Here is a 17,310-nt window from a genome sequence, read left to right as displayed (position 1 = left end):
TCAAACTATGCATACTCTTTGACCCAGCAGTGTTACTACTGGGCTTATATCCCAAAGAGATCTTAAAGAAGGGAAAGGGACCTGTATGTGCCAAAATATTTGTGGCAGCCCTCTTTGTAGTGGCCACAAACTGGAAATTGAGTGGATGCTCATCAACTGGAGAATGGCTGAATAAATTGTAGTATATTAATGTCATGGAATATTATTGTTCTTTAAGAAATGACCAGCAGGATGATTTCAGAAAGGCCTGGAGGGACTTACATGAACTGATATTGAGAGAAATGAGCAGAACCAGGATTATATACTTCAACAACAACATTATATGATAATCAATTCTGATGGACATGGGCATCTTCAACAATGAGAAGAAACAAATCAGCTCCAATAGAACAGTAATGCTACACCCAGTGAAAGAACTCAGGGAAATGAGTGTGAACCTCTACATAGAATTCCCAATCCCTCTATTTTTGTCTGCCTGCATTTTTTATTTCCTTCACAGGTTAATTGTACACTATTTCAAAGTCCAATTCTTTTTGTACAGTAAAATAACTGTATGGACACGAATACATATATTGTATTTAACATATTTAACATGTATTGATCCATTTGCCATCTGGGGAGGGGGTGGGGGAAAGGAGGGGGAAAGGTGGAACAAAAAGTTTTGCAACTGTCAATGCTGAAAATTACCCATGCATGTATCTTGTAAATAAAAAGTTATAATAATAATAATAATAATAATAATAATAATGATAATTGGGCCATTCCTATTCTCTTCTTGATGTTTTTCTTAACTCTTTAAAAATAATACTTACAGAATGTCCACAAATAAAACTAATTTTAAATTTCTACAGCTTACAGTGCAGGCAGATTACTTAACTGGCTACAAACTGGGAATCAAATGGCAGTCAGAAAAAGGGGAGGGACCTTTAACTCCACAGTAAAGGAAACATACTGACAATTCAGAGGTTAGGAGATTGGTACAGAGGAGCTCTCAATGTGAATAAGTAACTTCCTGCTGTCAATCAATAAGGCACTCCTGATTGTAAAGGCAGTAAATGCAATTTGTTAACCTGGTTACATTAAAACTGTCTGGTCCATTTGTGAATAGCAGTTACTTGATTTTCTCAGAGATTGCAAGGAGTATCCCTTTTCTGATGCAGGAAAATTTATTTGGCATATTCTGCAGGGAGTTTGTAGAACTTGGAGTCATCAGTATTTAAAGCAAATAGAATATTAGAGGCTACCCAGGTGTAGGAGATTAAGGATTTAACAAACAGATGGAGCAGAAGAGCATCATCTGGACATAATTCATGCTTTATAATAAGGGAAAGTTTCCCAAAGACTAAAGCAGAAGGAACAATAATTCAGTATTAATGGGGGGCAGGGGAGAAGGGGGAGAGGGAGAGAGAGAGAGGAGAGAGGAGAGAGAGAGAGAAAGAGAGGAGAGAGAGAGGAGAGGGGAGGGAGAGGAGAGGGAGAGGAGAGGAGAGGGAGAGGAGAGGGAGAGGAGAGGGAGAGGAGAGGGAGAGGAGAGGGAGAGGAGAGGAGAGGGAGAGGAGAGGAAGAGGAGAGGGAGAGGAGAGGGAGAGGAGAGGGAGAGGAGAGGAGAGGGAGAGGAGAGGGAGAGGAGAGGGAGAGGAGAGGGAGAGGAGAGGGAGAGGGAGAGGGAGAGGGAGAGGGAGAGGGAGGGTTAGGGTTAGGGTTACACCTTCCATTACTTCCTACTCTGCCAAAATTATCCAAGGATTGCCATTTTGGAAGGTGACTTAAGGGAAGTCATGATAATAACTAAAGTTAATCAGCAAATGCTACCTATAAAAATAGATTGGATTTTTTTTTTTAATCACTATTTTCATCATGTGATCTCTCTCTCACACACACATACACACACACACACACACACACACACACACACACTCTTCTGAGAAACTTCGGAGGGCTCCTGAGAGCTAATCTTCCCCACACATTCAAGGTTCTCTATATTGTAGTCTTAATTGATCTAACTTCATCTGCCAACTGTTTTCCAACGTATGTTCGACTTGAGCTAAATCATTCTCATCATCCTTCCATAAGGATATATATTTCCACCTCTAAGACTGTCCTCATACTGTGCATCCTACTTGAGATGGTAAACTCCTCTCACTCAATCTGGTCCATCTCCCTATTATTCTAAGTTCAATTCAAGTTTTACATTACCCCATGAGGCTTCTTTCCAATTGCCCCAATAGACATCAATCTGTTTTTAATCTCAACAGGACCAATCTGTCCTTGTTGCTGTTTCTGACAGTTTATTACATTCCCATTTATTTCATGTGTAGATATAGAATCATGTATCATGTTTCTTCTATGTAATTGAGTTATCACACTGCAAATAATGTAGTTGGTGTTTCTCAATAAATACCTGTTGACCAAAATAAAATGAAATAGCCCACTAAAACATTTAATTTTGAGAGTGTGCAGTGTTACAATATTTAATTCCCAGGATGATATATGAATGTGAGACAATGCTGTAATATATTCTTTGTGAAAGATGTTTTGGAAAACACTATTACAAAAAATAAACTTTGCCCATGTACAAACATATACACACACACACACACACACACACACACACACACATCTAGATAGATAGATAGATAGATATAGACATATACACACACACAGAGGAAATCCTATGGAATCAATTAAGGTTAACAATATTTTTACCTTATCCTTGAAAAATAAATAGCTGCCTAGTCATTTTTCCCCCCTTCCATGGGTGGAAATGTTGAATGAATTATATCTAGAGAATAATACCAACGATACAAACAGATTTAAAGCATAGTCCCTGCAGCAAGTAATTTATAATCAGATTAAAGAAATATGACATAAATATTAAAGATACACCACAAAGATTGCTTGTTAAAATCCAAATAAATTCCACAGAAGTTAAAAGGGTATTGTAATATCTGGAGACTGAAGCAATTTCATCAAGATGGGGATAAATAAAGGAGTTCCTAAAAGAAGAGTAAGAATGTAACAGAAGAACAAATATTCCTGGAAAGAAGGGAAATGTCTTTTTGAAAATTATTCTTCCATAATGATCTTTTTTTTTTTTTTTAATCAATGTAGAAGGGATTTCAGAGCCTACCTCATCCATATACTCTAAATTCTAGTGAAAATGAACAAGTCACAGCCAAGAATCAACTACCCAGAAAAATTAAGCATTATTTTTTCAGGGAAAAATAGTCATTTAATTAAATAGGGGGTTTTCAATTACTTTTGATGGACAGATCAGAACTGAACAGAAAATTTGATCTTGAAATACATAACTCAAGAACATAAGAAGGTAAAAAAGAAAGGGGAAAAAAGAAAGAGTTAAAATATTTATATTCCTACATGTAATTCTTGAGAAGTGTAACTTTGTTAGGAATATATTTAGAGGGTAGAGGTATTAATTGACTTTAATGTGATGATTAAAAAAAAAAAAAAAGAAGAAGAAGCAACTAGGTGGTAAAGTGGATAGAACATCAGCTCTGAAGTTAGGAGAACCTTAGTTCAAAAATCTGACCTCAGACATTTTAACACTTCCTGGCTATGTGACTCTGAGCAAATCACTTAATCCCAATTATGTCAGAAAAAAACAGGAGTACAAAGGCAGTGTACTGAAAAAAAAGGAAAGGGGTAATAAAAGGGATAAATTATATCACATGAAGAGGCAAAAAAAGAACTATTACAATAAGGGAAAGAAGAGAGGGAAATGAGCATTGTTTGAATCTTAATCAGATTTGCTTCAAATAGGGAATATCATAGCTATTTATAGAAACTTGATATAGAAACTTCTCACCCTATATAAAAGTAAAAGGAGAGGAAAAAGGGAAATAATAGAAGGGAAGGCAGAAGTAGAAGGGGAAAGGAAAAAGAAAGGGGATAATGACTGAAAAGGAGAAGGGCAAAATGAGGTAGATAATTGTCAGAGGCAAAACAATGCTAAAGAGGGAAAGGGGGGAAAGGAAAGAAAAAAGTATAACTTGGAAAATTAAACAAATCCCAATACCTTCTACCCAATATAAATATATATATATATGCATGCAAAACAATTACAAAAGAATTTCTGGGGCAGGGGGGAGTACGCAAAGGACACAAAGGGAGTATACATTGATGTATGAAATACTGAAGATTAGTCATGATAAAATGGTAAGAGCAAACAATAGTGACCATAGGCTCAAATCCCACATTTACTACTTTTTACTTATGTAACACTGAGATAAATTATTTAATTTCTCTAGATTTTGGCTCCCTCTTCTGTTGTAAGGGGTACCTAGGCAAAGAAAATGAAAGATGAGAAACGGCCACCTGTTGGGTTGAAGGGAATAATTTTAATCCTGATATAAACAGAAACTACATCAGAAGGAATCAATGAATGGGCAGGTAATAATCAAATACTGATCTATTTATATATAAAACCCTTTAGTAGGAAAAAAAAATAGAAGTTATAAGCTAAGTAGATAGCAGATGAAAAATTATTTAAAGAATGTCTCCAAGTATCAGATTAATTTGTAGTTCTGAAGGCTCTCAGAGAGCTATATATGTAGTTTATCCCCTGACATCATATGTGGTTCATACAAAGTTGCTAAAGGTTGTGAGCCAATCTCATGTTGTGACATATGTAACAGCAATAATATTTTAAATATGTAGATTTTTAGAATTTTTATAGTTAATAAAAATTTCATCCATCATACATCTTTGGTGAGTAGATATGATAATTATGAGGAAAGAGGATTAGGTCAACATGGTTAGTAAAAATAAAACAGAAACTAGGTCCTATTCTCTTTCTCTAACACTTGTTCCTTTTATCATATAAATATTAATCATTCCCCAATATGTCTTCATTTTCTTTTTTATCATCCCTAAATGTAACAGACATTCAAAAATAGTTGACATTCACAAGTTGTTTCTGTTTTAAAATCTAGCAGTAGTATTTATGTAATAATACTCCTTCCTGTGGGAACCTATATGCTGCTTAGGTCCACAATAGAATGTGATTTGTATCACTTTTGGAGTATGAAAAGTTTTTAGTAAAACTTATCACAGCCAAATATTACAACTGTTTTTAGGAACAATAATACTATTACAAAACTCTGAAAAATATTTTCAAAAAAAAAAAAAAAAAGTTTTCATTTCCTATTCCTTATTCCTTTTACTCACTGAAATACAACTAAGTAAAAATTTATGACTACAGACATTTCCCTTTTTTCATTTCAAACTAAAAATGAGAATTGATCTAGTACTTCTAAAAAGCAATGGAGAATGTTATCTTTTTTTTAAAAGAATTATTCAAAAATATTAAAAATCTAATTCTCATCTGGGAATTTAAGTAGTGGTATGAAATGATTATTTATACTGATACATGAAAAATAACACAGAATGGGGCAGCTAGTGGCACAGTGGATAGAATACCAGCCCTGAAGTCAGGAAGTTCAAATCTGGTCTCAGACACTTAACACTTCCTAGCTGTGTGATCCTGAACAAGTCACATAATCCCAACCCTCAGCAAAAAAAAATAAATAAAAATTACAAAGAAAAGCAAGTTTTATGCTGATAAATTTAAGGCCACACTTAAAGAAGTCCTGAATGGACTTAAAAATCCAATTAAAATTTTTTATTCCATGTTTGTGCCTTCCTCACAGTTAGTGCACTATTTGTTTATATCTAGAAAGACAGCTTAGTTGGTTTAGTGGATAAAGCACTGGAGTCAGGATAACCTGAATTCAAATCCAATCTCCAAAATCCAATTTACTAAATGTGTGACCCAGGGCAAGTCATTCAAACTCTGTTTGCCTTAATCCACTCAAGAAGGAAATAGCAAACCATTCCATTATCTTTGCAAAGAAAACCCCACAGACAGTATAGTCCATAGAATCACAAAGTATTAAGCACAACTAAATGACTGAAGAACATCTTCAGAAAGGATAAAACTGAAATCCATCAAGTATGTGAGCTGTCCTATTTGGGGTTTTTTTTCTTCTACAATCTCTTGTAATTGCACATCTAGCAGAAATTCATAATGATTTTGATTTCACAGTCTTTCACTTGTCCACTAAGGCCTCAAAATTAATGCCACAGATTACCATAAGACCCAACAAATGTATAAAAATAAATGTAACTTTTTCTGGGTCTTCCCCTCACCTCAAATTTATGATTTTGTTTCACTACTGTATACAATCTGGTGAAAAATTAAAAATAAAAACCCAGTATTTTAAAATAGAGTTCACATAGAAGCTAAAACCATACAAAAATTCTAACTACTAAGAACTGTTTTTTGTTTAAAAAACTAACCAACTATCAAAGATAGCAGTCAACATAACACTGGAAGAATGTGATTTAAAATGGTGCTTATGTACATTTTTATTATGTAGTGCTTCATTATTAGATGCCAAGGCAATGTTAGAAGGCTTTAAATGGCTCAGAATGATGTGATTGAGCTTTGCTGGGACTCTCAAACCAGTAAGACATTTCCCTTTTCCTTTCTTGATATAGGGAGACAAGTAAATCAAATATATGCTAAATAATTGATGCAATGGTACAGTAAGCTAAAGAATCAAAATACACTAATTCAGCAAGGCAGGTTGCTCCAACTGAATCCAAATGGATTGTAATGCAAACAAGCATCATCTCATCTATTTTCCTTTGAATTATTTATTCCCCCCTCCCTCTGGACCAACACAAATTTTGAACTACCCCAAAGTCATCACTAGTTTGTCTTAACTTGCTGATGTTTTAATCTCCATATTTTCGAGGTGACTGACAAGATGATGATGAAAAAAAATCGTCCCCCCCAAAAAATAAAAATCTGTATTACTGCTTTTGCTTTCTGAAATTAAACTAGTTAAAAAAAAAAAAAACAAAACTAACAGGATACTGACTGTGATAGTTTTGATAAACATCATGAAGTTACTGTTGGTTTTTTGTTTGTTTTTTTTTTTTTAGTCTTATGTTTATGATATTTGTCTGAGGACAAGACTATATCAGTCAATGCAAACAAAGTTTTAAAGTATACATTTTTCATAATAAATCCAAATCATGGTCACTAATAGACACCAGAGCATTGACATAAGCAAATCATAACAGTATTCCAGAGTTTAAGAAAACCACTAAAATAGCTTTAGAGTTTTGCAACCTTGTTGGCATCAACAACAACAACAACAACAAAAAAAAAAACAGATAAGAGGAACATTTTAATATACATGTAGATGAAGTGGCAGCAGAAAAACACCAAAATCCAAAATATAGAATATAAAGCAATTAATTGAACAGAACTGATAAGAAACCTGGAAGACAACCTCATACATAACTACACAGCACAATAAACTGCAAATGGACACAAAAGTGAATTCTAAAGGTCATACCATGAAAAAAAATTTCATACTGTGATCAAATACTTTAAAGTGATATATTTATTAGTTCAATAGTTTTCTTACTTTAAATTTTTATTAATCATCCCTTTGATTTTCAGAATTTCTAATTTGGTATTTAATTGGTGGCTTTTAATTTGTTCTTTTTCTAGATCCTCTCTCTTTTATTTTACTCATATAAGCATCTAGAGAGATAAAATTTCTCCTAATAATTGCTTTGGCTATTTTCACATAAAGTTTGTATATTGTCTCATTATTATTATTCTCTTAGATGAAATTAATAGATTGTTTCTATGGTTTGTTGTTTGATCCACTCAATCTTTGAGATTAGATCATTTAATTTCCAATTAATTTGTGGTCTATTTGTCCACAGTTCTTTATAATTTTATTGCATTATGATCTCAAAAAGATGAATTTAATATTTCTGCCTTCATGCATTTAATTGTGAGATTTTATCACTTAAAACATGGTCAAATTTTGTATAGGTGCCATGTACCATTGAGAAAAAGATATATTCTTTTTTATACCCATTCACTTTTCTCCAAAGGTTTACCTTGGAGACTCTAACTTTTCTAATAATCTATTCACCTTCTTAACTTCTTTCTTGTTTACTTTATGGTTAAATTTCTCTAGTTATAAGAGAGGGAGATAGATATAACCCACTAGTTTTGCTATTTCTTCTTGCAACTCAAATAACTTCTCTAAGAATTTGGAAGCTTTACCATTTAGTGAATATCTTTATATGGTACTAACAAAATGTAGTTTCCTTCTTTATCTCTTTTAATTAGATCTATTTTGCTTAGTCTGTTTACAGTTATATCTAAAGTGCTATTCCTAGCCAAACAAGGGATAGAGAAAAATAATAAAAGATTTTTTTTAAGTTGGCTACATAAAATTAAAATTATAAAACAAACAAACAAACAAAACCTGCCTTATAGTTAACTGGACAAAGGATATGAACTGTTCTAAAAATAACTGAAAATTATAAATGATCACATGAAAACTTGTTCCAAATCAATGAAAAGGTAAATGCACATTAAAACAATTCTAAAATTTCATCATACTTCCTGCAAAGTAGTAAAGATGAGAAGAAAAAAAGGTGATTCTCTATAGGTAGAGGTATAAGGTAGTTCAACCATTATGTATTTCAATTGGATGTGATTCAAGAAAAATAACTGAACTGTACCAAGTGTTAACACTCTTAGTTAGATAACCAAAGAAGAAACAATACTCTAATATCTTTCAAAGGTATTGATAGTAGCCCTCTTTTTGGAAGCAAAGAATAAAAATAAAGTATTATCTACTGATAGAAGAGTGATAAAAACAACAACAACAAAAAATCTTAATACATGAATTAGTTGAATAATACTACATTGTGAGAAATGATAAGTAAGAGAAATCCATTCAGAGAATTATCAGCAGACTTAAAATAATGCAGAGACAAATAATCAAAACCAGGAAAACAATGTAGAACAATACTTAAAATGATTTATAATAATATAAAAGTACAGACTACTAAAAGGGAGTTGAACTCTAAAAGCTATCTACTAAGCTCTAAGGCTGCTAGATGGTCCAGCATAATCTGTAGTTAAGTATCAGAAAGAACTGACATCAATTCAGCCATCAGCATTTAGCTCTGTGATCATGGACAAGTCACTTGGCCTTTCTCTGCTTTAGTTTTTAATTTGTAAAATAAAGATTATAATAGCACCAACCCCAGGTTTGTTGTTAATATCAATTGAGATAATACATATATAAACAGTCTTACAACATTAAAGCACTAAATAAATACTAATAAGATGTAACAATAGCCTTCTCATCTTTCCCCAATTCATAGAGATAGGGAAATTCTAAAATACAACATTGAAGGTCTCTGTAACAAAGTTTTTGTTCACTTGTTTTGTTTTTTTGGTTTTTTTGTTTGTTTTTTTGCTGTTGTTTTTTCTTTTTGCCAGGCAGGGTTCAGTAAGGAAATAAGAAAACAAGAATAGATCATGATAACAAAATTCAGCAACAACATACATTTTATTATAAAAAAAGAAATCAATTAGATGAAAATATAATTTCAGAAATTACTACTAAAGTCAAAAATCCCAATGTAAACACTTTCTTGATTTATTTCAAGTTTTTATTTTTTTTTTTTTTACTGTTTTTATTTATTTATTTTGATTGGCTAACTGGTTTAAGAGAAACAAAGGCAGGGGGAGAGGGGAGAAATTTAAATGTCAAGTTTAGTGGAAAATAGGGATTATGTCATCCAGCTGTATAAGTAACACATTATTATTGTTCTTTATAATGTTTAATAAAAACAAGTTATGGGTTTACTATATATATATAACACACCTATCCTCAAATTCTTCCATTTCAGATAAGATTCCACTAGAAAGATTTTATCTAAAATCCTCATTTTTTGGAAAAATCTGTCTTGCCGTAGTACTTTGATGAATTAAAACTCTCTGGTTCAAATCATGCCCAATCTTCCCCAGAGCTAAAGTTAGAGAGAATCTCTATTTTGAATTCTACCAACCCTTTTTGTGGCAAAAATATTCATTGAAGACATGAAAGTTGGATAAAAACAAAATGTCTTTAAAAAGAAAAAAGATGATGGGTAAACAGGGAGTGGGATGTAATAGACTTTACCCTTCATGTATTTGTTATTTTTCCGAAGAAAAATCATAAAAAAACAAATTAGGTGGCAAGAGCTTATGGTTTATTTCTCAGAGAAAAAAAAAAATCAACTATTATTTCACACCAATTTCTGGCCACCCCTGTAGTTTTTATCATGCATCATTGTACTGATTAATGATGTGCTCCCAGTTAATGAAAACAGCAGATTAGGTTTCCACTAATAGATTTGAGAGTTATATCTTTGTGGCTCATTTGGTAACAACCTCACTGCCCAGTAAAGAAGTAATGGATTTAATCCTAGACCAGAACTTAATTTTTGCATCCAAGATGAGTCAGGCTATTAAAAATGAGAAAACTACAACTTTCAGAGTGGTCTGATAATTAGCAAGATAAAAAAAACAATTAGATTACACAAATGTGGCCCTAAAAATATGATTTTTACCTCAAAAGACTGAGTCAACAATATCATAATATTTTTTTAAGTAGCCAAAAAATTATAAGGTAAAACGTAATATATCAACTATGTAGTACAATTTTACAGCCACCAGAAAAGAAGCAGTCAATATATAAATAGGTTTTATTTCCAAATTTGATTAAAAGGAATTGTTAGCAGGAAAATAAAGAAAATAAATATTAATATGGCAATTATTAAGTGCTATTAGTATGCCAAGGACTTTATAAATATTATCTCATTTGATCTTCACAAGAACCATAAAAAGTGGGTGCTGCTTTTACCCTCATTTTACAATTGAGGAAACTGAAGCAAAGAGAATTTATGTGATTTGTCCAAGGTCACCAAGATAGTAAATGTTTCTGGCACCATTTGAAATGAGATATTTATGGAAGGAAAGAGGGAAAGGATAAAAAGAGGAAAAAAAGGAAAGGAGAAAGCAAAGAAGGAAAAAGGAGAGGGAGGGAAAGAAGGGAAGAAGGGAGGGAAAGAAGGGAGGAAGAGAGGAAGGGAGGAAGAGAGGAAGAGAGGAAGGGAGGAAGAGAGGGAGGGAGGGAGAGAGGGAGGAAGGAGGGAAGGAAGGGAGGGAGGGAGGGAGGAAGGAGGGAAGGAAGGGAGGGAGGGAGGGAGGAACAGATTTCTACTAGAAAGGAAAGAAAATCATATGGCAACTAAGTGGTACAAATGAAACACTCTTCATTGTTGGAATAAGGAAGATGTGAGTTCAAATCCAATCTCAGACACTGTGTGATCTTAGGTAAGTCACTTAACTGATGCTTCCCTCCATTTCCTCCTCATAAAATATAAATTTATATAAAATTACAAATAAAACATACAATTAAAATATTATTAAGATAGAGATAATAACACTGCCTTCCTCACAGGGTTATTGTAAGGATCAAGTAAGATAATTTTCTGTAAGCACTTAATGCAGTTTCTGATACCTAGTGGGTGCTATGAATCTGCTTATTCCCTTCCCCATCCCTTAATGGCCCTTACAGATCAGTGATTACTAGAACAAATACATATAAAGCTGAATTTTGTCCTAGCATGAGTTTGGATTTAATCTCATTTTTTCTGAGAGATCTAGCCACTTATTTAATAATTTAGTAGAACTAAGAATTAACATCCAAAAAGATTTTATTTCAATCATTCTAGTCACAAAAGAGATTCATTAATACTAATAAAGGATATTAAAAACAACAACAATAACAGAAATCACAGGTTTTTTACCTGATATTCATTGGGCCAAAAGGTGCTCACTGCCAGCTCAGCCCGAAGCCAATCTTTACCAGTGAAACCAGTCACATTCCAAATGGGATTAGCCAGAGGTCCTTTATTCACCCTAACTAATATGTTTAAAGTGCCAGGATTCATCCTTTTCTGGCTATATAACAGATAGCTGAAATCAATACAATGTGTATCATTCTCCTTCATTGTGGGAAGTTGAAGTCTGGCTTTTTCTCCAGGGTCATGATTGGAGGAATCTACCACCATGTAGGATCCTGAAAAGACATACAATAAAAACAAAAGTAAGCGGAAAAAAAAGAAAATCAAAAGGAATTTGAGGAAAGTTAAAGATTCTACAGATATTTAATTATTAAAACTCAGTCCTCTAAAAGGGAGCCTCCCAGTGTATAGATTACGTACAATTTAAGTTGATGTTTTATAAGAAATATGATTTCATACACACAATACATAAACATATGTATACAGATTCAATGTATACCTTGATGGTAAAAATATTCATTATCATAACAAATCATAATTAAATTTATGAAAAATTATTATTTTAAATAAATACTCAAACCCCTACTTCATTCAAATTGAGCAAGGATGATCTCAGATGATTAAACAATTATTACAATTGATAATTTTTTCCAGGATTTTAAAGTTTTGCATGCTTATTTTTTTTTGTTATTAAAGCTTTTTATTTTCAAAACATATGCATGAATAATTTTTCAACATTAACCCTTGCAAAACTTTGTGTTGCAATTTTCCCTCTTCTTCCCCCACCCCCTCCCCTAGATGGCAAGTAATCCAATATACGCTAAACATGGTAGAAATACATTAAATCCAATATATGCATACATATTTATACAATTATCTTGTTGCACATGAAAAATCAAACTAAATAGGAAAAAAGAAATGAGGAAGAAAATAAAATGCAAAGCAAACAACAACAAAAAGAGTGAAAATGCTATATTGTGAACCACACTCAGTTCTTACACTCCTCTCTCTGGTTGCCGATGGCTCTCTTCATCATAAGGTCATTGGAAATGGTTTGAATCATCTCATTGTTGAAGAGGCAAGTCCATCAGAATTGATCATCACATAACCTTATTGTTTCTGTGTACAATGATCTCCTGGTTGCGATCATTTCACTTTGCTTCAGATCATAAAAGTCTCTCCAAGACTCTCTGAAATTATCTTGTGGATTGTTTCTTATAGAATGATAATATTTCATAACATTCATATACCATAATTTATTCAGCCATTCTCCAACTGATGGGCATCCACTCTTTTCCAGTTTCTTGCCATTACAAAAAGTGCTGCCACAAACATTTTTGCATGTGTGGATTCCTTTCCCTCCTTTAAGATTTCTTAAGCCCAGTAGAAATACTGCTGGATCAGAGGATATGGATAGTTTGATAACTTTTTGAGCATAGCTTCAAATTATTCTCTAGAATGGCTAGATCCATTCATAATTCCACCAACAATGTATTAATATCCCAGTTTTCCCACATCCCCTCCAGCATTCATTATTATCTTTTCCTATCATCTTAGCCAATCTGAGAGGTATATAGTGGTATCTCAGAACTGTCTTAATTTGCATTTCTCTGATCAATAGTGATTTAGAGCATCTTTTCATATGACTAGAAATGGTTTTAAGTTCATCTGAAAATTGTTCATATCCTTTAAATATTTATCAATCGGAGAATGGCTTGAATTCTTATAAATGAGTCAATTCTCTATGTATTTTAGAATTGGGGCCTTTATCAGAAGTCTTAAATGTAAAAATGTTTTCCCAGTTTATTGCTTCCCTTCTAATCTTGTCTGCATTAATTTTCTTTCTATGAAAACTTAATATAATCAAAATTATTTATTTAATACAACTGAATAATTTGGACAAAATTGTCACATCCTATTACTTTTAAGTCTGTTATTACAAATAAAGCTCCACAGGGTTCAGTTAAAAGTTTGTAACCTATGTTTTTACTTTTTATTGCATGTAATAAATTAACTGTTTATGTTTTCAAAATAATCATTTTTTTTTTTTGCTATGAGGTCATTGGCAGCCAATATCTTTTCTAAGGAAGTTGAATGCAATGTCTTTTTAAAACATAGTTTTGATATTGTAAAACAGATTGTTGAGTGTTAAGTTATTGCTCAATAAAAACAACACTCAAATGCTTTTTAAAATTTCAAACTATATATTAAATCAAGAAACACCCCTTATGAAACACAGACCATATTAATGAGGAGGGGCTTTTTTTTTGAAGGGGCATGTTGTTTTTTTAATGTACTAGAGAAAATGTGATGACATGGCAACACAGAGGTCATTTAATAATAACTCGAGCATAATAAGTGAGTTACAAATGTTTGTTAATTGACTGAAAAAATAGAGGCTACAAAATAATATCAATGATTTCTTAAAGTGCTATACAATCAGTTTGCTCTACACAAGTTTATTTGTCCAGCAACTTATCTACAGCTCCAAATCTGTTATTTAACACACAAAATGAGTGAAAAATCAATTTAAACACACATAAAAAAACACACCTCAACTCACATTATACAGTATTTTAGAAAACTGTCTTGATGTAGCATATGATTAAAAAATTCATTCATAAATCCTTCCAGTCTATTATTTTCAAATCCATGCCATGCCATGTAACATTCTCATTTTATGACAGGTGGGTTTATTTAGGTTTTTTGCTTTGTTTTTATTTGGGGGCTAGGACAATTGGAATTCCTTTGGTTCCTGGCTCATTCTACCAAAAGAGAAATATGGGATTTGGGGTTGGGTTGGGTTTTTTTAATTAAATGACTTTGTTCATGACCCATTCCACAGAAATGGGATTTTGCTCTACTTGGTTATCCTTAGAGAAACAACCATTGTGATCACCATACACAATTTAACAAGATGTCCTTGGAATATGGCCAATTCCATCACTGATAGATTTTCATTAAAAAAGGAAAAGATGGAAGTAGGCTTTTTAAATTAGTTTTAAAAGCCTCCAATAATTATAGCTTCCTAATCAATTCACAATTAGACACTAGTGGTCATTGCAATTGATACTTGAAGGAGTATTGAATTAGCTCTAGCTGTTACCTATGCTTTATTGCTGAAATGAACACTGGATAAATTATTACCCTTTTTGTATTCATTATCTTAAAATTTCCACCATTCTTGGGTAAGTTTCAATTACTGATATGTTAAGAAATTCTAATATATTTCTGTTGCTTGACTTTGATTTTAAGGGGAAAAACAAGCGAATTTCCCATTTAAATATTAACATTTCAATCAAACTCAATATTAAATAATTAAAGTAATTAGTAATCTTCTCTAGAAAATTATTACTTCACTGATTCCTTTGCAAAGTTCTATCAAATTGCTGCAATTGGATCTTCTAGGTGACTTATGGAGATAATCTGTAGTTATTGCATCATTTTAGAACAAGAAATAAGAAAAAGGAACATAAAATCTCTGCCTTCTGAGTCTGATTTCCCCCACATGAAGTGACTCTATAACAGACTTTTTAAGAACTTTAGTGGATAGAAAGCTGGACAGAGTTCAGAAGACATATTTAAATACACCTTCAGATATTTACTATCTATGTGACCTGACAAATCACTTAACTTTTGTTTACTTCAATTTCTTCAACTACAAAAGATAAATAGCATTAGCACCTACTTATAAGGGTTTTCATGAGGATCAAATTAAATAACATTTGAAAATCATTTAACCCAGTGCTCAGCACACTGTAGGTATTCAACAGATGCTTGTTTCTCCCCTCCTACTTAAAATTTAACCTCATTTAAGCTTCTTGTTCCCCTAGTACCACTGAGAGAAAACTGAACAATAATCAATTAATCACTAAACACAATTCTTTGCCAAGTACTTTGTAGAGCTCTGTCTGAGGTTACTAAGACAGGGTTAGAAAAACAAAAGTCAAGCAGTAGCTCTTGCTTTTTAAGATTTAACATTCTTGATATGAAGGTGAAACATATATGAAGTCAAAATAAAGTAATTTGGAGGTGGCTTAGGGAAAAGACACAGGAAAGGCCTTATTAAGGAAGTATCACTTTAAAAGGATTTTGTTGTGGACTAAGGATTCTAATGAGAGGTAAGAGGAAGTATATGCAAAATGAATAGAAATTAATATTATAAACATGGAATAGGAAACAGGCCTACATGGATGACCATGGAAGACCAGAGTTATGTTTTGAAAAAGATGGGCTGGAGGCAGATTTGCAAGAACTTTGAATTTCAAAAACATTAGTTTTTATTAAATTCTAAATGCAAAACAGAAAAATTAGATCTTCTAAAACAGGAGAGTAATATGGTCTTGCCTGTGCTTTAAAAATATCACTTTCAGTGGTGTGAAAAAACAGTTCAGTGAGAAGAATGCAACTTGTGGTAAGAAGCCCAATTAGGAATACATTACATTCTTCATTACCTATTTCTACTTCTGAACATCTAATTAACGAACATCTAATTAAAGTTTTTCCTTCTCGTAACACAGTAAACTTGTATGGATATACAGTGAAGTAAAAAATAATGTAGTTCATTTAAGTTTTCAAAACACTGTGCATAATTACTTCATTTAATCCCTACAATAAACCTGTGATAGGTAAATCATAAATATTTTTATTTTTAATTTTAAAAGTAAGGAACCCTGGATAGAAAGAAGTTATGAGACTTGACCAACCATAAGTTTTTAGGCAGAATTCAAACCCTAACTAAATTCCTATGTCAAATTAAAAATAATCCTTCCATGAAATATTAAATAATGTAGAAGAGGATTCTTTACCACTAAAATAGGCTACCCAAATTTTTGAATTATCACTGAGAAATGCAAGAATCTCCATTACTAAAAACCTATGCTTAAATAATAATAGTTTTTGTTGATTTTTTTATGTTATCCCACAAATCAACAATGTATTGATAATCAAGAGCCTACTATAAAAAGCTAGGTATTTTAAAAAAAATTTTTTTAAATAGAGAGAAAGTAGGTCATATTATAAAGAATGGTCAAAGAAAAAAGATAATAATAATAATAAGCACAAGAGTTTTGAAGACATCTAAGGTATCATAATACTAATCATAATATTAATGCTATGTAATAAAAACTTTCTTGAGTATTTCTCCTCAATTTACTCTTCAAAGAAATTTAGAATTAATTTAATTAACCCTAAAGGTGATGATTAATGTATAGTATCATGAAGTAATATAAGAATGAAAAAAAATAAATTAAAGTCTAAAGCACTATCTCTACTTCCACACTAACCATTCACTGTTTAACCTTAGTAATGCTTTCTCTTCTTATCTTCTATTTAGACTCTTCCCAAAATCATTAATAACTTCCATGTCATCAAATTCAGTGGGCTTTTTCCAGCCCTCATTTTCTTTGACCTCTTAATTACATTTGACACTGTCCTCTAGTCACTCTAATTTTTTTCTTCTTCTAAATACTTTTCCTCATACAAACTTCTCTATGATTGTCCTCATACAAACTTCTTTCTGTTTCTCTTTACACTCTCTTATTTATCCTCTCATGGTCTCAATTATCACCTCTAAGCAGAGGCAACCTGGTGTAGTTGGTAGAAAAA

The 17,310-nt window shown here is 32.2% G+C and overlaps 1 protein-coding gene across 13 annotated transcripts in view; it reads right to left on the bottom strand.

Annotated features, from left to right (window-relative positions):
* Nucleotides 1-17,310, bottom strand: part of PTPRK (protein tyrosine phosphatase receptor type K) — a 742,018-nt gene that overhangs the window by 438,393 nt on the left and 286,315 nt on the right. For all 13 annotated transcript variants that reach the window (XR_012489194.1, XR_012489195.1, XM_074309869.1 and 10 more), the window contains exon 3: nucleotides 11,707-11,978. Coding sequence is in view for 11 of the 13 variants with exons in the window: in XM_074309869.1 (XP_074165970.1) it covers nucleotides 11,707-11,978 (272 nt within the window). In the remaining 2 variants the exon portion in view is untranslated. The remainder of the gene's footprint in view (nucleotides 1-11,706; nucleotides 11,979-17,310) is intronic.

This window comes from Sminthopsis crassicaudata, chromosome 4 (genome assembly GCF_048593235.1).
Source record: "Sminthopsis crassicaudata isolate SCR6 chromosome 4, ASM4859323v1, whole genome shotgun sequence".
Classification (NCBI taxonomy): domain Eukaryota; kingdom Metazoa; phylum Chordata; class Mammalia; order Dasyuromorphia; family Dasyuridae; genus Sminthopsis; species Sminthopsis crassicaudata.
This window is presented reverse-complemented; position numbering and strand designations above follow the sequence as displayed.